Genomic DNA, 25,321 nt, shown 5'->3' on the forward strand with positions numbered 1-25,321 from the left:
CAAGAGAATAAGTAAAGATAGTCAATAGCTAGTATAAATGGGAATAGCAAAATCATTAACAGATATCTGAAAAAAAAATGGAGCCAGCAGCTATGTTCTGAAATTTTTGAACTCAACTTTCACCCTGGAAAGTTGTGAAGGGTACATGTGTGATAGGGTGGAAAGCAGCATCAAGTCCAGAGGCACTTCTTGAATAAATGAGTGTAAAATAGGATGTGCTTTTAGAAATGGCCTTTACAAACCATGTGTCATTGAGTGCTACCAGTGCTTTAGTTCATACATGAGGAAACTGAACTACTGTCACTTAATATCAGATCATATTTAGTCTATTCTACTTCAATTAGACAGCATCATTTATTTGAGGTAGATCTAACTATGTTTGTACAGTTATCTTTGGCTTTAAACTGAGTGTTAACTTGCATTCTGCACTTCATATAAATCTAATTTTAAAAAACTAATGTATCACAACGAAAGCTAATTACATGCAGAGTGATTGCAGCAGCCAGCAATCAGAAGGCAGCCACTGCTTAATGATCATCCTTTTTCTGAACTGTTTCACAATGTCCCCCAATTTATTCAACACTCACTAACTGCTCCAATTCACTTTACTCATTAGTATTGCACTCTTCCCATCTACGCAAGGCAACTGTCAAATTCAGGGCAACCACCAGTTTGCGTTCAAATACTTTTCTACAGTTTTGAGTTCTTCTCATGTAAGGAATGTGCATTTTAAAAAAATGCACAGATTGAAGAGTGCCAACGCCCCCACCAGCTTCTCCTTGTTGCTCTGCCACTCCAGCTCCATCTGACTTAACAGGTAGGTTTAGAAAGACTTGTCAAATTCGGCTTATTAGTAGCTAGACATAAAAGACCCTTAAGGAACATTCAAATTATCAACTTGCAGAGATAATCGGTGCCAGCTTGGACTTCTTTCAGTATCCAATATTAATGTTTTGCTCCTTTACTCACTAGGTCAACAGAAATCAGTCAATACAAAATTCCAAGATGACTTAGGTATCTCTAATGATTTCTCAAAAATTCTTATCCATTACACCTGAAGCTACATTTTAAGATTCACTTAATAAAATTAGCTCACTCAAACTAAACACCCATGCAGATCTGCCATCAACTACTTTCAATACACATTTTGGCTGCATGCAGCTGTGATCTGGTATACCAAAAGACCCCTTCAGTGTCAAAAAACACTTTAGTAAACACAAATTGGCAGATTTCTGGCATTAGTTCTTCATCCAGTTGTGCTATGTAGTGCAAAAACCTTTTGATTAGTTAGAATCTACAGGCTTGTCTCTAAGCCTCCATTTATAACCTCCCAATCACCAAATTCCAAGAACCTTCACTAGGACATCGTCTCTGAACAGATCTGAAAGGCAGAATATCAACCAAAGCAGGTACATCTCACACTAAATGAGGACATACTAAATGAATATATTATATGGACACTGTCTTTGCCATAAATTTACATAACCATAAAAATCAATTTGACGCAGTCACAAGCCAAACCCTTTACCTTAAAACCAATCTATCAAACTCCAGTTGATTAAAACATACATAGTTAATCCACGAGAATATTCAGATTTATCATCTGTCAAACACATACAAACAGATGTTTAGATCATTGATTATATAGTGTTGTTGGCATTTCTGATCTCTTAGCTCATATACAGAAAAATTAGTATAGGCAAGGAGACAAAATTATATAATCTATTTAGGAGCTTTCGCCAGTCACAGGATAGTTTATAATGAAATTTCTGTCATTCGTTCCTGGACACTGCTTTGAATTCAAATTTAAACTTAAGACTGTTTAGTAATAATTTTATGCTCTGATTTATAAAAAGTTGAGATCACTGCAAAAGCCCTTAAAATATTTTCTGAACCCCTTTTTATAAAACAGAATACAGTATAAAATAAAATTTGAAGTAACTTTAGAGTTACATAAAGTGTACTCCTGAAAATGCAGATTTTCACTAATCAGTTTCATGTTTTCATTTTTCACTCATCCCAATAAAATGAACTAAGGCTAATGTTACAATAATGAAAACATATATGGAATGACAAGTTTCAGAATTGAAGTTACTTTAACCATCAGCAGTTTTCATCAGGAATTTGAAAGGTAATTTGATATTTTTAGCCTATTGTAGGAATGATCTTCCTCACTAAAAAGTTAAATCTCATGGGGTGATCATTTTTTCCTTGTATGTGAAGGTTGAATGAATAATGAGCATTCACCACTATTTAAATCCAAGTGTAGATGATGTCTGGCCAATTACATGTTGGCTTAATGTAAAATCCAGCAAATGAAACTCCAATACATGCCACAGTCACTAGCCATTTGCATTAACCACTGAAATATGTTTTGCTATTTAGAGGGCATGAGGACTCCATAAAATATTGATTTCAACTGACATTACACTCCATCATTCTTACCAGTGTGCAACCTTGAGAGTCCTTTTCCCAAAGTTAACCAACAAGCAAATAAATGTATACCAGTCACCGCTTAAAAATTATGTATATAAACTTGATGAAAAAACTGACAAAAATCAGTGAACATGTTGCAGGCCGGACCCATGACTGCCATTAAATTTTAATGCTTAGCTCAACAGAAGCAGGCTATTGTAGGGTGCCAATACAATACAAGCCAAAACAAAAGGAAGCTTATGATGGAATAGCTTAATTGTACTGAAAAATTCAATAGACCATTTCATGCTGGTGAATATAGATAGGTATTTTGCTCACTGAATGTTACATGAATGTTAATGCAAGCCTATCTAACTTAAGGGAAAAAATCAGGTAGAACATTAGCTCTGGCTTTTTCTGACTAAAAAAACTCCCATTAGAAATCTCAGTCTCCTGAATCACTGTATCCATAATGAAAAGTTAATTTATATTAACCAGTATCAATAGCTTTCAAATATTAAACCAAGCTTTGGCTAACCATTTCAAAAGGTAAAGTTCTGAGTGTTGCAATTCTGAGGGTAAATTAAATTTTGAGCTATGACACTTTTGTATGAAAAGGGTCAATTGATAAAGAAACAATAGTGGGAAGCAAATGGATGTTGTAGCTTCCTTTGTTAATGCGCTGAAAGGACAATAGGGTTTAAATCCTGTTCTCCATTTATAAATAAACTAATTAGTTTGGATCTTGCAAACCTTTGCAGAGATTTTCTCAGCACAAAAGATAAATGCAGTCTGCCAGTGGTCTTTCTTCCACCCCCGACTCCAAGGCTGGTACCAGATTAAGCAGTGACAGCCCTTTCTAATGACTTGATATGCACTTCCTCTACAGATGTTACTTTCGACAGGGTTAGGGAAACCAATTTACTCAGGTTGAAACCCAACCTGTTTTTGAAGCCTACAAATTATTTCCTGAAATAATTTCAAATAAATATCAGAAAACTCCATTATATACTATTCATAATTTTCCACAAAATTTACAGAAAACATTACCTTTCTGCAGAGTATTGTTTATGCATGCATTTCACCTTTAATAAATATTTTACATTATTCTTGAGTCTTGTGTACTAGGTACTACACCACACGTGCAACAAAATTCAGCGACCCTCTATTATCTGTCAATTTTCATCATAGAGAAGGGCCAACTCCATTTTTGTAGATAACGAAGGGGCCTTTTCCCTTGACGTCAGCCTGCACCGATAAGCAAGTGAAATACATGCATTTAAATGCGGTTATTCAGATCCAGAAAACTGGAAAGAGCATTACCATGAAAATATTTTGTTCTTTAGCACATGGGCATTAGCAGGTAGTACTGGCTTAAAACTAGGACAGACATCAAATGATGTAACTCATTCTTTTGCCCCATTTCCACAACATTTCACGATTGGGAAATCGACGTTCATCATGTTTTGCCAGAATTCAGGATCACTAAAGTAGAGGGGTACTTTGTAGAATAGAAAATATGCAACCCTCGAAAAAATTGGCACCGTTGTACACAGGGGAAAAACACGAGCCCTGATTTGAGGTTAAAAGGAGGATCACAGATTCTACTAGCTCCAATGTTCAATGGAACATAAGAGGCCAAGAGTTAAATATGATATAGTTTAATACTTGGCATAGAGATTCCTTTGGTCAGGCTGGAGTAGAAATTCACGTTGAACAGGCAAGAAAATGAGGAGATGCAGTAAGCCTAGGAAACTTCAAGCTAAAACACAACTGATTTATCGGCTTGTAGGTCAGATTGTCAACTGATTGGAGGAATGTAGATTGTTGAAGCACTGGTATAAGAAATCGCAATATAAGCAACATGGAAGTACAATTGCTCAGATCTGGTGTCAGAGCATGAGGAAAATGGTCACACGGATCTAGACATGGAAGACTAGAAAGTCTACATCAGCAATTTTTTCATTCTTGTCTTTTGTGCTTCCAGATTTACTAAACAGTTGAGCTTCTATTTGAGAAAGAAATCCAAGTCTTTAAAAATAATTGATGACACCATTTTAGAAGCAGTTTCACATGATCATTCAACTTTTAACACTGCAACAGCTTAGTGAATACATCATAGCACAAGTAGCAGTTTTGGAAAATCCTATTTATGGTAATGTTCAAGATTATATCACCCACTGCGAAATATTTTCTTAAATAAAATTACTTATACTCCTATGTGGAAGGAAAGCTGATTAATTAAATCACATTTTGAATGAAATATTTACAGAATGTGTAACCATTAGCAGCATCAGCTTAAAACTTCTAAAGTGACTTACAGCAGGCACCAGTAGTTTCTTAACCTCTTCTACAGCTCTTCTCAATTTCAATTCTGCTCTGTCTTGTGTGTCTTCAACAGTTATTAATACATGGAGCTCTTCATTCAGATGTTCCCAGTTCGGTTTGCCTCGGTTCTGTTCTTCCTGTAAAGACAAGAAAACCTACATAGAATTACATAGAATCTACACCAGAAACAGGCCATATGGCCCAGTTGGTCTATGCCGGTGTTCACGCTCTACAGAGGCTCTCACTCTAAATGGCCTCTTCATACTCTGCCTCCATACCCTTTCTGCCTTGCGTATGCATCAAGGAGAATGAAAACAAGAGAAGGGAGGCTGAACAAAAAAATCTATGATTCTGGCCCTTGCTTATTATACATTGTGTTAGACATATACAGGCAATTAAAGTTAAATGTAAAAAAGCTAATTGGGAACTAAATTAATGGCATTTATCACAGTAATTTTTCATAAGTCCTACTCTCAGTTGCAACATAATGGAAATCAAAAATCTGTAGATCTAATATCACTTATGACTTAATGTTCACATGCCTAGAAACAAAAGTCGCCACCTTGATAAAAATAGTGTTTCTGGAAACAAACTTAAGCTGAATAAACAGCAACAAAAAAAAGACAGATGATTCTGCATCCATCTGCCAGTGTAAACTGAAGGAAGCAAATCACAGCTGAAGCAAAGAGACAAAATGGCAGCATTCACCTACCATCATTAATAGTAGCAGAGACAAAAAAACCTATTAAACAATAAAAATTTTAACCTGCAATGCAGGTAGGAATCATTACAAAGCCAGCTGATTAATCAGAATAAGCACCTTGACATCACTGAACAAAACTGCTGGAAATGTAGAGTTATCCCCGAGAATCTGGAAGCTCTTATGTTTGATCACCATGCTAAATAAATGACTGAAATCTTGCAATTTCGTTATGTATTTGTCAGCAACAAGCAAGAGTGAAATCACCTGGTAACAAAATATGCAACTCTCTCAATTGAATAGTTACTGGCGTAAAAATAATCTTAACTATCGTAAGGTAGATTCATCTTCCAGGAACTGGGCATTAATGCTGATGCAACGACAAAGCTTTTCACTTTTTTTTCTCCAAAATTCTCACTGGAATAAGTCTGAGAAGTTTGAAAATATCAGTTTCAAAAGATCATCCTTCAGGGCAAAGAACTATATTTAAATGCTCCTGTTTCACACAGATTCTAAGTAACAATAATCGCTAGATTCCACTCGCATCATGGAAAAATTAGAGGGCTACGCGGGCAGCAGGCTGCAGTTCTGAACCCGTGAAGGCCTTGCATCTGAAATGTAAAGGATAGGTTACTTCCACCAAGTGCTAATGTCCTGCTGTAAATAGCTCGCTCATGGGTATACACTTGAAGTACCAACGAGACTATGGGCCAATAGCTGGAAAGTGGGATGAGGCTGGAAGGCTATTAGTCAGCCAGCACAGAATGAGGTCAAATGGCCTCATTCCATGCAATGAACTTCTATGACTCCATATTTATTTGGCTATATGATTCTTCAAGCACACAAAAAAGGGTTAAGCTGGGAGTACAGTGTTTGAAAGTTACTTCCCCACCATCCCTCAGAGACACAGCCTACATGCAAGCATAACTGTGAATTGCAATACTTTTGGTAACAAAGCACATCAGTTTGCTAAATAAGGAATGTTTAGGATAAAAATATAAGGGAAAAGAGAAAGAGAAAGTGGAAAAAGGGTGCAGAGGCCAAGTTGATAATACAAGTGAGAACCAAGCTGAATATAGAAGGTTCAGAAAGTAAATTAAAAATGGAGAAGCAGAGAGCATGAGAAAAGACTTGTAGTTAACATAAAAAGGGCCTAGCAACAGGCATATAAATATTAAGTGGGTGGTAAAAGGGGAAAAAGGAATTTACACAAGGAGGCAGAGGGCATGGCTGAGGTACTAAAGTGAGTTCTTTGTATCTGTCTTCACCAAGGAAAATGATTCCAAAATGACTGAAATAAGAGGTAGCAGAGACATTGAATGGGCTAAAAATTGACAAGAGAAGGTATTAGAAAGGCTGGCTGTACTTAAAAATGATAAGTCACCAGGACTGGATCAGATGCATCCAAGGATGGGGAGGGAAATGAGGGTGGAAATTGCAAAGATAATTGCCTTCATCTTCCAATCCTCCTTTAATACAGAAGTGGTGGCAAAGGACTGGAGAAATGCAAAATGTTATGTCGTTGTTCCAAAGCTAAGAATAAACCTAGCAACTAGAGGCCAGTCAGCTTAACCTCTGGGGGAAAGATTTTAGAAACCATAATTTGGTACAAAATTAGCAATCACTTGGACAAACACGATCAAGGAAAGCCAGCATAGATTTAAGAGCGACTCATATTTAACAAACTTGATTGATTTTTTTGATGAGGTAACAAAGAGGACTGATGAAGGTAATGCAGCTGATATGGTGTACATGGACTTCCAAAAAGCATTTGATAAAGTGCCACATAATAGGCTTACCAGCAAAGTTGAAGTTCATGGAATAGAATGGACAGTGGAAACAGGGTAATGGTGACTGGTTGTTTTCAAACTGCAGGAAGGTTGATCCCCGAGTTCCTCAAGGATTAGTTAGGGCCACTGCTTTTCTCAATTTACATTAATGACCTAGACTTGGGTGTGCAGGGCATAATTTCAAAATTTGCAGATAACAAAACTTGGGAAGTATTGTAAACTATGAGGATGATGATAAACTTCACGACAACAGACAAGCTGGGAGAATGGTTAGACACATGGCAGATGAAATTTGATGCAGAGAGGTGTGAAACAATACATTTAATGAAAAAATGAGAAGCAGCAATATAAATTAAAGGCACTTTACTTTTGTAAAGGGTGTGCAGGAGTAGAGGGGCTTGGGGCTATCTATGGATAAACAACTGAAGGTGGCATGGCAGGTTAAGAAAACAGTTAATAAAGGCACACAATACTGGGCTTTATAGAGTACAAAAGCAGGGAAGTTATGGTGCATCTTCATTTGACTCCTGTTGAGACCAAACCAGTGCAATGTGTCCAATTCTGGCCACCACACTTTAGGAAAGATGTGAAGGAATGAGAGGAGGTATAGAAATAGATTTATGAGAATGTTTCCAAGGATGAGGGGCTTTAGGATAAATTTCAGAAGCTGGGGCTGTTCTCAAGAAGGGATGGTCAAGAGGAGATTTGATAGAAGCGTTCAAAGTCACGAGGGGCCAGGCAGAATAGATAAAAATAAATGGCTGAAGGATCAAGAACCAGAGCATACCGACTTAAGATGAATGGTAAAGGAACCAAAGGAAATGAGGCTGGTGGGGTTCTGGAACTCTTGTGCCTGAAAAGGGTTGTAGAGGCAGAAAGCCTCATAACATTTAAAAAATGCTGTAACCTACAAGGCAATGGATCACAAGCCACAAGTGAAATTAGGTTGGATGGCTCGTCAATTGGCACGGGAATGATGGGTCAAACAGTCTCCTTACAGGTTGTAAATTTCAATAAAAACTTCGAATCAACGTTGATTTGGGACATACTGCCAAGATGGAGGCAGACCCATTCATGGCTTTCAAATGGGAATTAGATACTTAGCTGAAGAGAACAAAAAATTGTAGGGCTATGGGGAAAAGACAGGAGTGCGAGTAGTTGAGCTGCTCTTGCAGAGAGCTGGTACAGACATGATGGGCTGAATGATCTCTGTGTATTCCAACCATTCTATGATTCAGTAGAGCTGTAAAGGTAAGGCATGGTACTAGAAATCTTACTGTTAAGGGCGCAAGTGACATAGATGAATCATAAAACAGAAATATATAGTCTTCTTTCCTCCCTTTCTTAGGCAGGCAAGGCAGAAGATCTAACACTAAACTTGCAGTGTATGAATTTTGATTTCAAGATGCAAACTGAATTCTAAACAAAGAGTTTGATGATCAGGTGGACCCAATCTGGATACAGATTGGACTTCTGAAATACCTGCTTGTACAAAGCAAAAATCATTTCACATCAATGCTACAGTCAATGTGAATGTACTCTTAAATTAAGACAATGTAGGTGGATATAACAGTTGAACTGAAACATTAACCACCCACAACATTTAGCTCCCTTGAGCTCATTAACTGAACAAATAGCCTCAGACAAAAACATTTAAAATGGATTTTTGCTCATGACTGGCTTAGAATTTCACTAGCATCAGAAATCTGTCGTTTTTTTCAAACTATAACTAATGTCCACTGATAAATCCAGAATTCAGTAAAACTAATTTGACAAACACCTGAAATTTCCCTTTGAAAACATTTTTAAATTGGTAATAAAAGGGGACTTTCATGATTCTTAGCTATGAAGTTGAGTAAACTTACAAGAGCTTCAAAGGTTCAAGAAAAACTTGCATGCTTATCTAGTGTCACATTTAGATTAGAAGTGAAATATTTATGTATATTTTGAGGGAACTGAACTGTTTGTGCGTGGCATTGAACATTCTACATTTGGAGCAGCAAAGATGAGAACTGAGCAAAGCAAGCAAATATCAGCCAAAAGAACAGGAAATGGTACGAGTGGAGACCTACATAAGATACAGAAACTGTGAAGCCATGGTTGGAAGTTTAACATTTCTGACCTTCAGCACTGAACACTGTAGCTCTCTTAAAATTTCAAAATGATTTCTGCACAAAAAATCTCAACTATTAAGGATGCAAGTGGCACAGATGAACTATAAAACAGAAATATCTAGACTTCTTTTCCTCCTAAGTGAGGCAGAAGACAATAGATACCAGAGCATGAATTTTGACTCCTTGCTTTTCATATATGTTGACGTACAGAAAAGTTAAAATCTCTCTTGATCCATCAATAATGAAATGTGAAAGTCTGATACAGTGAAATGTTTCTATTTAAAACTTCAATGTTTTCAAGATATCAACACAACTGAGGAATTTTGTCAGTGTAAAGAAATTCTAGATTTTTAATTTTTTTTAAACCTAGAGATATCTGTAGCAAAATGAAACAGTCAACATGATTCAAACATTCTGACAAAGTTTCTAGTAGACAAGGCCTGATGAAGTAATCTTATCCATTGCTAGCCTCAGGTTGATAATCCTCCCCATCAATAGTTAATGCAAATCTTCAGAAGACTATTGCACTAAACATGGAGGTGCATCTGCTCAGGAACACACCAGGGTATCAACATTTTTGGATGGTTGGGGGTGGGTTGGTAGGAAGGAGAAGTTTTTCTTTAAATGAAATGAAAAAAAAACAGGTGGCAATGCTGGAATAATTTAATCATGCAACAATTGTGGGATGTCTGCAGTTTCAAATGCACATTAAGTGTTCACGTTTAGTATTCTATTCCTGCAGTAAATTTTTCAAAGCTTGCAGCAAAGCAGTTTCATAACTTTGATTGGTATATTGGAGCGAACATTAAGAAATATCTAATTACTGGTATTCGAATAAATCCACTGGACTTTTGAACATTTAAACATGTCCCACCTGCGCTACATTTATTCGATTAATAATGTAGAATTCACCAACATCAATTTCTTTCCCCTCCAGTTCTGCTTACCAAGAAGAAATACAAATTCTGGAATCAAATACAAGAAAACTTCCCGTATCCCAACAGAACCACTAAAACAAAAGTGCTAAAATTCCAGAGCCACCCAGAATAATCAGGCATTTTGTTAATCCCTGCTTCTACTTTCCCCATCACACCTACCACCACCCCCATCAAAAAAAATGGTGCATTGATCTAACAATTACACAGTTCCTCATCTCTCATCAATCAGAACAGGAGGCTATTTGGTACATCATGCCAATGCAGAATCTTTGAAAAAGCAGTCATGCTTAGTCCCACATCCATATTATATCTGTAACCCTCTGAGCTGTTCATCAAGTACCTGTCCAACTCCCTTTTCAAATTATTTGTGCAATTAGCTTCCACAGCCTTGTCAGGTAGAATTCTCCATCTCCTGACAACTCTAGTGTAAACTTCGCTCTTCTTCTCCAGATCTTATGCCATTGAATTTCCATTTATGATCTCTGGTTATTGAACCACTTGCCAGAAGTAAGAGTTTTTCTATTTACTCTATCAAAATCTTGCATTTTGAAAATTTCTAATAGGTCACCACTTAACCTTCTGTTCCAAGGAGAACAATCCTAACTTTTCCAATCTCTCCTCATAACTGAAGTCCCTCATCCCTGATAACATCCTGGCAAACCTCCTCTGTAGCCTCGTGCCACTACATCTTTCCTGAGCTGTAGCTGAGGCCCAACCGATGATTTAAAGTTCTAGTATGATCTTTCACTTCTGTATTCTTTGCACTATAAAACATATGCTTTTTTAGCCACATATCAACTATCCTGTCACCTTTAAGGGTGTGTGTATTTGGACACCAAGGTCTTTCTGATTATCTACACTTAAATGTCACACAGTAGTGTGGCCTCAGCTGTCAAACTATGCCACTGCCAACTAGCTACACAGTTGAAGTGATCAGCGTACCAGGCAGGGAAGCTGAATTGCTACAAGCACTTTCTCTAGCCAGCAAGGAGGCAACAGAATTGAAAAAACAATGGCTTTAAGATTAATCTAGTTGATGCAGAAATTTGTCCGCAACGTAAAAGAGGAAATCTACTCAGCAGAAGTGCTGAGGTAGACAGAATTATTCATTAGAAAGCAATACTATATATATAAACTGATCCAATACAGGCATGACCACACCAGGAACAGAAAGTTCAGGTGGAGGGAAATACTTCTTTCTCTGCACCGAACCAAAATTTTAACTTCATTTGAAATGCATAAACCTACTCTATATTATAGAAAATGCAAAGAAATCTTCCTTCAGAACTGGCTATCCATAATCAGCCAAAGTAGAAAGGTACAAGATGCAGAAAGGCAGACGGAAAATACAGAAATCAAGAGGAATAAAATTATAATTTATAAATTACAATTAAGTATGATGACAGTTTTCAAATCTTTAAAAATGCAAGAAAAAAGTGAATTTAAAGTCAGTGTAAAAAAAATACCACATTTTGAAATACACTAGAAGCACAAGAAAAGCTCGTGATGCTGTTCTTGTTTTGTTACACTCACTCTTGCTTCATTTCATGATTTCCTTGCTTTTCCCTTTCACTGTTTCATCTTCCCATCCCTACAGTACATATGCAACCTACCACCTGCAATTTTTGCACTGTTAGGTAGAGGGGGATTCGGGCTGCCATTTGTTGAATAAAAGGCAGGTTTACAAGTTTCAACTTCAGTAAATATTTGGCACCATCTGAAGTTATTAATGATGTAGGTATGCTCCCTGCATCGGTACCCACAGCTACTGAAATTACCCAATATTGTCATAGAATATATTTCAGGGAGAATGATCTAACTATTGACCAGCGTCCCCCACCAATCCCCTTACAATGTAAGGCTCATCTATCTCACTTCAATGCAGCACTGAAAACCACAGCCATTTAATGATATGGTTAACAGATTAAGAAACTAACTGTAGTGCTCTACATACACCCCATATATAAAAAGACTCAAGCACTGACAAGGTTTCTAAAGTCCTTTCCCAAGTTAGCAAATTTCAAGATTATTTTGCTTGTGTACTTGCACTGACCGCCACACTTCAATTCCTTACTTTTACAAAAATGCTTTGCACTCTTTTCTTTATTCACTGACAAAAGCTGAATATGCCCCAAAAAGGGAACTGATGCAGCTATTATTCTGTTAACCTGTAAAATCACCCTAGCAAAAACGTAAACCTACATCACACTCCATTTCCAAGAGAATAACAATTAACGATAGTTTGATTTACTTGGGTTGAATCCCTGTTGTCCCTCGAGCAATTTAGTCAATGTGGAAAAATCTGTAATTTGATCTTCAAGTCATACAGCATCAATATTGAGCTTCCTTAAATGAATCTTAAAAGTTACACATGCCTGCGAAAGGAATTGGTTTCACATATGGGGAAAGCATTCCAACTTCGTGGATCTAACCCAACACAAAAAAAAGTGCCCTCAGCCCAATAGCTAACTCAAACTAATGATTAAAAGATTGGAGTTTGGCAGCAGAGGCAATTGATCCTGCAGGCTGACAGGCTGGACTGAGGTGGGTGTGGCAAAAGGAAGAAAGGGAACTAAGCCCAAGCCAAACAGTACACCGCTTTCCACATCTTGCCAGGGCAGTTGGGAAGATAGATTGATTTCAGCCTCAACTAATTTCTGAGCCAGAGTGGAAAATTTCAGCTTTTGTCAAAATTAAATTTGAAGTTTTGGCACCTCCAAGTTTTATTGTTCAATTGGCAGTTAGAGAAATAGCAGCAGCTGTTGGGCCAGTGGACAAGGCAATAAAATGAGCATCATCAAGCTACTGGAAAATGTTAATGAGGTGCATGTAAATGACGAGGAAGCAGCCAAGAATGGAACCCAATAGCACATCAAATGCAACTGCCTAATTGTGGAGGCATAACACATTGGAGGCAATACATCAGTATGATTAGAACCATCTAGGCTTAAAGTGAGTACCCAACATGCTCCACTTTAAAGGTATCCCATCCCTGGTTAAACTAGAATTCGAGGTAGTAAACCCACATCATTAACCCAATTTCTTCATTCTTGGCATCGATCAAAAACAGCAATTGGGTTGTTGTTGACTTATTCAGACTCCTGCACAATTGAGAACAATCTCAATTTTTTTTTAAAAAAGCTGACATATTAAGCTTTAATAGCTGGCAAAATGTGTGTCACGTGCAATATGAATGCAAGCTGAAAAAGTTTGAAATACATATGCAAACTGCAGAAAAAAAAACAAGCTTTACAAAATGAAAGTCTTGGGAGAAAAAAAATGCACAGATGAAGTGTATACACACTGTGCCACTCATCCAGGTTTAATGAGCCTGCAGGTTAAAATGACTAAGCATTGAAATTTTACACTTCATCTGTCACCTTCAAAACTAATTAATGGCAGGAAGATTTGATTTGCAGTGCACATTTCTCACACTAGAGCAAAACCCACAAACTCAGCAAAACAGAAGTGCAAATGTCTGGGTAAAAAGTTCTAATACATTTTCTGGCCCATGTAATCAGCTCCTACAACACAACTAATTTAACTTCTATCAAATCAATCTAGCAATGTTCGAAAGCTGCTCAAACTACTAGAATGTCTTATCACAGTTTTCTATTGGCCGCCAGTGATTCATTAAGGGAAGATGTGGGGTGACAGAACTCGTCATTAGCAAATGCTGTCAAAACAGGCTTATTGTCACAAACAAAAGAAATTTAGAAAGATGCATTGCAAGATTTACTTTTTAAAAGTGGATTTGGACTTCTTTTTCAAAGGCTGCACATTCTACTTCCTTCAATGTGGTCTCTCCCATCAAACAGAAATAAATGAAAAGTCACAACTCAGTGAGATTTTAAGCCACTTCACCTGGCAGCTGAGAAATTAAAACCACTATTTTGCTTTATTCTCACCAACCACCATGAACATGGGGAAAATCAAGGTCCCAATCTCAATTCACTCACCTTGATGGGAGTTCTGCTCAATAATACCTATCACAATTGCTTTGAGGGCTAATGGAAGCTTCGTTAAGGGCACTAAGCTGCAGGCAACTTGATCATAAGGGATCTGTGTTTTTTGGATTACAAAGGGATTATTAAACTCAGATTGATTGTTCCAGACTTCTCTCATTTTACCTCACTCTGGATAAATATTCACAGTTAACATGGGTGCCACTCTAGCCAGTGTTAGAAAAGGAATGGCAAATGACAGTCCCACCCCTAAAAAGGAGCAGGTGAACCAGTTAGGAGGTGGTAGACTGCTTGCAGAACACCCCACCCAGGATTTTGTGCTGACAAGCCAAAAGTGAGGTTCTGTATATCTGAGCAGCAGTGCACAAAATGGTCATACATCTCCAAGCAGACTGTTGCTGATCTCTGCAACCTTTTGCACCAAGAGCTGTTGCCATCTGGCCACACATCAAAATCACCACTATGTTTAACTTTTTTTGGCCTTAGACTCCTTTCAGGGCTCATTTCAGTTAGCAGTGCATCAAGTTCACCAATGGCATATTTGCAAGGGCCAATATACCACCTTTCCTACAAATGTCAGTCAAAATAAGCATGCTCTGGGATTTGCTGCAATGGCTGGCTTCCCTCAACTTCATGGGGTTATAGACTGCACCCAGGTAGCCATTAAGGCACCCGAAGAGCAGCCAGCAGCTTTCGTTAACAAGGAGCTGCATTCCAATAACATGCAGCTGTGACTGTCATCAATTGCATCAACATTTCTGTACCCTCTTGTTGTAAACACAGGATACTGATCAATGAAGAGTGGAGGGCATGCCAGGAGCAGCACCAGGCATCCCTAAAAATGAGGTGTCAACCTGGTGAAGCTACAGGACTACTTGCGTGGCAAACAGCAGAAGCAGCAAGTGATAGACAGAGCTAAGCAATTCCACAACCAATGGATCAGATCTGAGCTCTGCATGTCCTGCCACATCCAGTTGAGAGTGGTGGACAATTAAACTCACTGGAGGCGGCTCCTCAAATATCCCCATCCTCAATAATGGACGAGTGCAGCATATCAGTGCAAAAGATAAGGCTGAAGCATTTGCAACAATCTTCAGCCAGAAATGCCGAGTGGATGATCCATCTCAGCCTCCTCCAGAGGTCCCCAGCATCACAGATGCCAGCCTTCAACCAATTTGACTCACTTCACATTATGGCAAGAAACAGCTGAAGATAGTGGATACTACAAAGGCTATGGGCCCTGACAATATTCCAGCAACAGTACAAGGACCTGTGCTCCAGAACTTGATGCACCCCTAGCCAAGCTGTTCCAGTACAGATATAACACAGGTAACCTGGCAAAATGGAAAATTGCCCAGGTATGTCCTGTACACAAAAAGCAGGACAAATCCAACCTGGCCAATTATCACACCATCAGTCTACTCGCCATCATCAGTAAAGTGATGGAAGGGGTTATCAACAGCGCTATCAAGCAGCACCTGCTTAGTAATAGTCTGCTCACTGATGCTCAGTTTGGTTTCTGCCAGGGCCACTCAGCTCCTGACCTCATCACAGCCTTAGGTCAAACATGGACAAAAGAGCTGAACTCAAGAGAAGGTGAGATGGACTGCCCTTGGCATCAAGGCAGTATTTGACTAAGTGTGACATCAAGGAGCCCTAGCATAACTGAAATCAATGGGAACCAGGGGGAAAACTCTTCACTGGTTGGACTCATACCTAGTACAAAGGAAGACGGTTGTGGTTTTTGGAGGTCAATTATCCCAGTTCCAGGACACCACTGCAGGAGTTCCTCAGGGTAGTGTCCAAGGCCCAACTATCTTCAACTGCTTCATTCCATCATGTCAGAAGTGCAGATGTTCAGCACTATTTGCTACACCCCATGCTGAAGCAGTTCATGCCCAAATGCAGCAAGGCCCTAGACAATGTCCAGGCTTGGTCTGACAAGTGGCAAGTAACATTCACGCCACACAAGTGCCAGGCAATGACCATCTCCAACAAGAGAAAATTTAACCATCACCCCTTGACATTCAATGGCATTACCATCACAGAATCCTCCACTATCCTGGGGGTTACCATTGACCAGAAACTGAACTGAAATAGCCATATAAATACTGTGGCTACAAGAGCAGGTCAGAGGCTAGGAATCCTGCAGCAAGTAACTCACCTCCTGATTCCCCAAAGCCTGTCAGCCATGGACAAGGCACAAGACAGGAGTGTGATGGAATACTCTCCGCTTGCCTGGATGAATGCAGCTCCAACAACACAAGGAGCTTGACACCATCCAGGACAAAGCAGTGCTTAATTGGCACCACATCCACAAACATTCACTCCCTCCACCACTAGTGGACAGCGACAATGGTACGTACCATCTACAAGATGTAATGTAGAAACTCACCAAGGCTCCTTAGGCAGCACCTTCCAAACCATCTAGAAGGGCATGGGGGCACCACCAACTGGAAGTTCCCCTCCAAGCCAGTCACCATCCTGACTTGGAAATATCTCACCGTTCCTTCACTGTCACTGGGTCAAAATCCTGGAACTCCCTCCCTAACAGCACTCTGGATGTACCTGCACCACAGGGACTGCAGCAGTTCAAGGCAGCAACTCACCACCACCTTCTCAAGGGCAATTAAGGATGGGCAATAAATGCTGGCCTAGCCAACGACACCCACATCTGATAAATGAATAAAAAAAAATATATAGCACCTTTCACAACCAATCGATAGCTGTAAATTGCTTTGAGACAATGGAATACTTTAAGTGTAGCCAATGTTATACTGTAGGAAATCTCAGTCAGGTTAACAAAACATGGTGAAGCAGTTCCTGGTGTAAAGATGTACTTTATACCATAAACACATAATATACAATTACAAATGTGAATAAGAAACATGCCTGTTCTTTCGTGAAATAAATAACCTTGTATCTGTAATAGCTTATAAGTCAGCTAACTCCAGCTCTCAGTTTACCTAATTTGACCATGCACATTACTTAATTTTGACAATTTAGTTTCAGCATCAACAATGCAGTACATGCCTGGGGGCTTCACAGAAATGCTTTGAGAGAAAAAAATCTCTGGCCTCTCATGACTTCTAGAAGTCCAGTTAGGATTTAAGGTGACACTGAATTAGTCTATTAAGGGAATAAAAGCAGCTTGGTGTATGTCGATATCAGGCACCTTTTGATCAACTGCTTCTTCAGTTCTGCTTTAATCAGTCGTCCCTAGCTGCAACTCATGTTAAGTTCTTCTTTGCTTCATGTCGATCTCTGGAGTTGTACACCAGTCTCAGCACATCAATAATAGACAAACCCGCCAACAGGAAAGGAATATGCACCTGGCGCAGAGTTTGAACAGCACCTTGTTGGAATAATAAATTCAGAAGGCCAGCCGTTGATCTTCTGTTTATCGGTGCATTCAATTGGTTTTCAGCATGCAGTATTTACTCCACAAAGGGAAAGGAACCAATCAAAAATTAGATGCTATGTATTATGGCTAATGCAAATTTGGAACTACAGGGAACAGATCACAAGTATTACAGGTGTATTTAGGGATGAGTGTGAGATTTTCAAACAGACTAGCAAGAGAGATGCTGGCCACATTTAGATTTTATCTTCCATCCTTTTAATTTAAACACATTGGGAGAAACTTACATTCATGGGGATATAAAACAAAGCACAGGTCATGCCAGTTATGTACCTAGCCTGATTTTCCTTTCAAGTCGGAGGAAAGAAAAATCAGACAGGCTGTTCAACAGGCAGCCAATCCATTTTGCCCTGTTGTATATCCCCGAAGTTGAGAGTTTCACTCATTACTCTTGACTTCAGTCCCGATAGTTGGTGGACTGGTGCCAACCAGTAAGTCTATCCTGCAGAGCCAGATAGTTTTCACCAGCCCACATAAATATGGCAGTGTAATTTTCCCCAAAATCTGAATGCTGTTTTTTGGATTGCCGATTCAAGCAGCTGAAGAGGCAGTCCTGAGATTTAAAAAAGAACTGCAAACGTAGGTGGTTTCTACATTACAACGGTGACTTCATTTCAAAAGTACTGATTTGCAGTAAAGTGCCTTGGAACAAAGTTGTGAAAGGCTCTAAATAGATGCAAGTCTTTAAAAAAAACATATATAATTGCCTTCTCAAGGGTACTTAGGGATGGGCAACAAATGCTGGCCTAGCCAGCACTGCCTGCATCCTGTAAAGAATAAATAAATTGAAAATTCAGTATTTCACAATAGCTCAGACTTACAGTATTGGTAATTTTGTTTATGCTTCTTAAATCTAGGAAGCAGGTTCAGGTGGAAGCTGATAGCCATTTTCAGTGCTACCACCTGAAAGTTGCCCAAGTTTTCCCAACTGTGCTGCAATTGGTGGCTAGCTTGCTCATCATCTTCGCTATCATAGCTGCCTCTCTAACTTTGTATCCCCACAGCCTGTACAATAATGTTTAGGTGTACTACTCAGGAATGCTAGGGGTGAAAGGTGAAATATGTATTGCAATTGAGACCTCCAGATTGAGGAGGGTGCCTGTGGTGGAGCTCATGGTGGTGCCCCTTCTCAAAATGTATCTACAAGGATACCGGTTTTGCTCACACTTCAAGGCTCACATCAAGTTTCAGGAAATTATTTCAACAACAAGGTAGTCATGACCGCTGTCCAAAGCTGTGTACCTGATTATTAAAAGGTAAGAAATAAGGAAAAGTGCTTGGGTAGCATTGGTCCAATTCGAGACAGAAAAGAAATCTGTCTCTAATACAGTGTCATTTGGACATGTAAAAGCCATATGGATACTTTAGGAACCAAAAGGCTCGAAGAAAAACAGGCTCCACTGGGCTGGTGTGTTTTCCTCTGATATTGTTGCAACAATTTAACTAAAGCATTTAACTAAAGCTATACCTGTCAGGAATATCAAGTGTGGGTAAGTCACCTCATTCCATCTGCATTAATGGCACAAATAATGTTAGTCATTCGTGTAACATTTGCAGAAGCAGCAGAATGGAGAAGGATAACACACACACAGTTGGAGGGATTTGCAAGCTAGGATGCACCAATTTTATCTTTCTCCACCAAAAGGTTTTTATATGCAAACGGAGAAATACCAGTCTCCTTAAGGATATAAATGTAATAATTTCACTGGAGTTCATGGAAATCTTTCATTGTAATCCTGGTCAGAAGCTTGTCATTTATCCTCTCAATCTGGGCAATTTTAGGAGCAGGAAAACCTTTTCCCAAAAACATGTTGTAATCATCCATTCTGTAAACCAGGTGTAGCAATGCTGTTTACCTTCTTTTTGTCCCGCATGGAACTCTTCCCTCTGACCATGATCTTGCAACCAGTCTCTGCTTCCAGTTGTTTTGCGGTGAGACCTCTTGGGCCAAGGATTCTGCCAACGAAGTTAAACTGAGGAAGAAAAAAAGGCCAACGTCAGAACGCAAAAATATAATTAAGTTTGATTACTGGATGGCACGTTTATAGTACTGAATTAACCCTGCAAAATTTGGACAGAGTTTTAAGACTTAAATACACAGTTGTTTTCAATTTAGACTGCCAACAGCTTGATGCAAACAAGGTTCTGCGAGACAATTTTTTGAAGTTTTCAATGCACATGTATAAATGAAAACCATTATGCCCAAGTAGTTTTACCGTGACAAAAAGTCTATAATTTAGTAGATTTGATTCATGTTTCACTGAAAACTAAATCTAAATCAAGTCTTCAGGAAAATCTTGAAGATAAATTTCCATGTTTTTTCAATTCCTGTAACTGGGAGGAGCAGGAAAAAACACAAGAGATAGGAGAAAAATATGCTCTCTCAAACGCTCAATTTACAAAAAAAAAATTAATTTTTAAGTCAATTAATTATCTCACCACCAATTTGAAATGGTAAATGTAAATGCTTTAATTGTTAATTCTAAAATTTGAGGCAAGAGCACCGTTCCATTTGCAGTTTTTCTCTTCTAAAATGCAAGTTGAATTTTGGAAGTAACCAAATCTCAGAAGAACCCATAAGGAAGGGTGAGAGCAGGATAAGAGGGTAATAATAGATCAGGGGAAGGAAGGAGAGAAAACCTGGTTAAGACCAAAGCAAGTGACAGTAAAACAAGGGTGCCGAGGAAGGAATGGAGCACCGTTATTGGGGAGGGCATGGGGAGCTACAGGCATTTTCTCCCAAATACAGCCAATTGGTGACTCCTGCCTGAAAGCAAAAGTTAAAAAATAAGGCAGGGAACAAAGCATCACAGGGAGAAATAATAGCAGTGAAAGTAGACAAAACACAACATAAAGGCAGGTAAGAGACCCAATTATTTAAGAGTATGCAGCTCCATAAAATAAAGTTTGTGTTAGCATACAAAAGAATTTCTAAATGTCCAATTTTCTGCATATGTTGGAGTTCTAATTTAGTCGCTGCAAACAGGGACATACAAAAGCAGGATTTTCAGTTAATTTTCATCCTTTAGGATCCTGCATGACTATTTCAGCCTCAAGTTGTCCATTAGAGTTTCAATTTGCTCACACCACTTGTGTTGCGCTCATAGCAAGAACACTGCTTCATAAGCAGATCAAGTCACATGAACCAAAACTGATGCCCCTATTGTACTAATCACATATCCTGGATTACCGATTACCTGCCCTCTATTTACAGCAAACACTGTAGATCACATGGAATGCCGATGTAACCTAACTCCTTGGAAAGGCAAATACCGTAAACACAGCAGACTGCAACACAAATTAAACTGAAGATTTATTTTTGAGATGTATAATATATAGCAATCGGAAGACTGTACAACAATTAAAAAATAAGGTAGAATTGATCCAGTGGAAGGGAGGGCTTAAACTAATCTTTTAAAATACCAAGCTAAATAAGGGAACTTTTGAAATCCCCCTTGAACAGCATAGTGGATCAACTAGTTTCTAGCTCACCCACTACACAGGATATACAGCACAGAAACAGACCATTCAGCCCAACAAGTCCATGCTGTTTATGCTCCACTTGAGCACACCCTTTAGTCATTTAAGTCTATCATTGTAGCCCTCTATTTCCCTTTGCCTCAGTTGCTGGTCTAGTTTCCCCTTGAATGGTAGAGAGTTTCACATTCTCACCACTCTTTGGGTAAATAAGTTTCTTCTCAACTCCCTACTTGATTTCTTGGTTACTCTCTTAGATTATTATCTCCAGGACTACAACCTCAAGTCAGGCCTAATTTAACACAATGGGTAGAATTTTGTGGACTTAAAGCCTCAAAGTTGGCAGGGGCATTGAGAACCAATGGCATTAGCACCTTGCCTCCAGGTTCTCCGACCAGAGGGTGAGTTGGGTGATATGCTCATCCTTTCAAAGGATTTCTAATTAATGGGACTCCAGCATGGACTACAAGGGCTCACCAACATCTGATTTTTGAGGTTGCTCCAACCAGAAGAACAGAGAAGGCTGCTCCCAGGTATCTAAATCTTAGCAGGAGACCCCTTGGGATCTACAAGGTAAGCTCTCCCAAGGAGAGGACGAGGACAACCTCATGAAGCAAGCAAAGGCGTGGATGGAAGTGGCTGAGAAAGTGAGCAACCGAAGTGTGCTCCCTTCAATCTGAAGATAGTGCAGCAGGATGATACAGATCAGGCGGGCATGACAGGCGAATGGCATAATGTTGTCAGATGCCAAGTCCCACACTGATTTGTTCAACATTCCCTGAACAGCACCCTTCAAGTCAACCTTGCAGCTCCAGTCATTCCTCTCCTTGCATCACCATCCGAGCAGCCCCATATGAGCAGTCAACACTCACTCTCACCTGTTGCCCTCTTTCACGGATGCCTGAGTCACTCACCAAATAAAAAAAGGCATCCTTCCCACACAAGCCATTAAGAATAATCACACCTCCCTGCTTTCTAGTTTTGCAAGAAGACAGCCAACAACTTGGTGAAAGGCAGAGACCTGGTGGGTCGGGGGGGGGGGGGGGCACACCAGGGTTCTGTGGCCCTCCAACGACAGGCACACTGGTGGCCATTGGCAATACATGCCCCACCAACTGCATTCAGAAGGTCTTGCTCTAGACGTCATCAGCGACCTGCCATCAGAGCCCGTCTCTCCCAAGGGACTGGTGCTCAGACATGGAGAGCGCGCTGATCCTCTGCTTGTAAGACCGTGTTGGGGGACCTCACCTCCTTCCAGCTGAGTGTCCATCCTTTGTCCTGTGAAGGGGCATGCAGCTAAGGCAGCAACAGTCACTGCTGCTGCTCCTGCTGGATGACGGTGGTGTGGCTTCTGCTCTTGCCCCTCAGCCGAGGCGAAAGGTGGAGCTCCATGAGCTGCTCCCACACCACGTTGAAGGCTGACAGCAGTGCAGCTAAAAGGTGAGTGAAGTGTAAGACCAATAAAGTGCCTTTCATGAATTTGGCAATCACCTGTCAAATCCTCAGAAGTGGTACTCTGAACAGCTGCCTCTCATCCATGACTGGAGCTCTTAAGTTTCACTGACAAACTCAGAAGGCTTTTATCAGTTTCGTTGAAGAAACTTTCCCTACTGTTCACCCACCTCAGTGACCCTGGCAAGGTGTACACAGAGTGAAACACATGCTGCTGGGGAAAAAAGGAATCCAGGGTTAAAAAGGCTAACTGCCTTTGGCTCAATGATTTCCCACTAGACACAAGGGGGTTCCCCGCAGGATTCATAACTCAACCCACAGAAAGCCAAAGAGGGCAGGATGAAGTCAGAATTCTGACCCAATGTCAATTTCAGGGGCATTAACTCCCTGCACACTCTAAAACTCATCTCCACTTGGCTGGGAAAACTCTGCCCAATGTTAGAGATACTAAATGCCAAGTAAATAAGTGCTATCACCACCCAGGCATCTCATGCCCATAGGTCATAAAGTGATTAACACACCTGTAGCCTAACTTCTCGATCAACCAACCTGGCCTGATCATGTGGTCAATTAGCCTGAGGGTAAGAGAAATAGACTGATTACACTGACATTGGAACCTAGCTGCGCAAAAGGTGAAAAACAAATCAAACCCAAAAACAGGGAGGGAGAGTCCATGTACACCCCTGTCCAACTGTGCTGTTCCTAACCTGAATGCACCTCAAATTTGCAATGTTAAATTACTGTACAAATGAGCAAATATGCAATGTACCTTCTGCAAGTTCAGCATCACTAATACAAACCAATAACAAATCATTGGGAACCAGTGCCCAATTACATATTTAAAAAATAAAGCAGTGGATTTACGGTTTCAACTAGTAAATCAAACAGCTTTTAATTTAACCTTTGGAGATAAACATGAACATGAGAAATGAACATGAATGGAGGTGAAATACAGGAAAGGCCTATTTTGTCACACTGAACAAAAAGTATCTGAAACACCTAACATATGCTGGAATTCAGACCTACACTAAGGATTAATTTTAATGATGAAAAGCTTTTTTTTAGAAAATATTTTAGTTCATTATAAAGTACAATTTAATGGCAAGTTCTCCTCAGCACGAAGTGTGAATGTGGCGACTGTAATGTATTTGTTTGTCTGCTATTTATAAAATCAGTGACCGACTTTAAATGGGTGTACTCAAAACACCTTTCACAAATAATGTTCCATGTAAAATAGTAGCTGCACCCTGTTCACAGTAAATATACATATGAATCTAAAGCACAAGATGGCACTGAGCATTTGCTATGTATTAAAATCCAGCAATTTCATCATTCCCAAGATCAGATCAATTTAAATGTCTTTTTCCTCTTCTTTACAGATGAGGATACTGTGGTCTCACTGAGGCAATGCAGGATACAGCTAGAGAGTGACTATAATAAGATTACAGTGCTATGGAAATTCTGTCAGCCTCTCAAGTTGAATCATGCTTGTGAAAAATCCTTTGACAACTGCAATTTAGCCACTCACCCAGGTTTTCAGACTCCAACTGCACAAAATTCATATTTATGCTACCATGACATTTTCTCCCCCTTCTGGCATTCATTTATTCTAGAATATTCTGAACTATCAATTCCTGAGACATTTTACATACACTAATTTATTACATCAGAATACTAGCTTTCCAAGATTAAATAAATGCTCAGTGGAAATAGTCACTATCTATTTGTTCCCCTGTATATGAAATTCATTTGTCCTCATTGTCTTTCCCTTTCTATTAAGATGCGCAGACCTACAAAAAAGTTAAGTAGCAGCCTTTGTAAAATGTTGGTATGCGCTGTGGCGGACAACTCTGTTAAGCATCACCTGGTGTGGCTCAGGAGTCCCACTCTGGCATGACAGTTTCTGCCATATTTGCTGCAGCTTGGAGTGATCGATTCCGTCCACTTAAGCTCCAAGTACCCATTGAAGCAGGTGGACCACGGTGGGCCAACACAAAGACGTCGTCCCTACTGCACAATTGAGCAGCTTCATGTGTGAATTCCAGTGCTTGCATGATGCCAGGTATATAGGTCATACGTCCCAACAATTAGCTGATGGAATCAAACATACGTTCCTTTGGTTGTTCCAATAGGCAGAGTACAGGTTGTACTCAACCAGCCTGCACTTGCAAAAACCAAAACAAAATGTTTACCCTTAGATGTAATTCCACGACTGGGAAACACTTGAACAACCGAGTACATGAATAGCTACACTAACAGCCAATTGAATATAATCAGTTGAGCTTGTAACATGGCTCATTTACACTTGCTAAGTGACAAATTCATACACAGGGACCTGCTCTCTGCAAACAAAAGGAATATGTTTGAGCTTTGTACCTTTTTTGAATTACCCAGGAGTTTGCAGAGTCTATAGTCCCCCCAGTGCTTTCTCGACAAGGAGTGGACCATATAGCAGGTCGAGTTGGCTCTGCCATTCAATACGATCATGGGCTTCAACTCCACTTTCCCGCCTGCTTCCCATATCCCTCGATTCCCTACGACACCAAAAATCCATCTATCCCTAGCCTCAAATGTATTCAGCAATTGAGTATCCACAACCCTCTGGATTGGAGGAATCCCAAAGATTTACATAAAAGCAAAAAGCTGTGGATGCTGGAAATCCAAAACAAAAACAAAAACACCTGGAAAGACTCGGCAGGTCTGGCAGTATCTGCGGAGAGG

General features: G+C 39.6%; 1 protein-coding gene across 13 annotated transcripts in view; it reads right to left on the reverse strand.

Annotated features, from left to right (window-relative positions):
- Window positions 1-25,321, reverse strand: part of LOC144696068 (KH domain-containing RNA-binding protein QKI-like) — a 99,479-nt gene that overhangs the window by 29,110 nt on the left and 45,048 nt on the right. For 7 of the 13 annotated variants that reach the window (XM_078567289.1, XM_078567296.1, XM_078567288.1 and 4 more), the window contains exons 3-4: window positions 19,528-19,644; window positions 4,737-4,898 (exon numbers count right to left, since the gene is read on the reverse strand). In XM_078567289.1, the coding sequence (XP_078423415.1) occupies window positions 4,737-4,898; window positions 19,528-19,644 (279 nt within the window). The remainder of the gene's footprint in view (window positions 1-4,736; window positions 4,899-19,527; window positions 19,645-25,321) is intronic. The other 6 variants (XM_078567295.1, XM_078567293.1, XM_078567297.1 and 3 more) reach the window with 1 other exon arrangement.

This window comes from Cetorhinus maximus, chromosome 21, assembly GCF_964194155.1.
Source record: "Cetorhinus maximus chromosome 21, sCetMax3.hap1.1, whole genome shotgun sequence".
NCBI classification, from domain to species: Eukaryota; Metazoa; Chordata; class Chondrichthyes; order Lamniformes; family Cetorhinidae; genus Cetorhinus; species Cetorhinus maximus.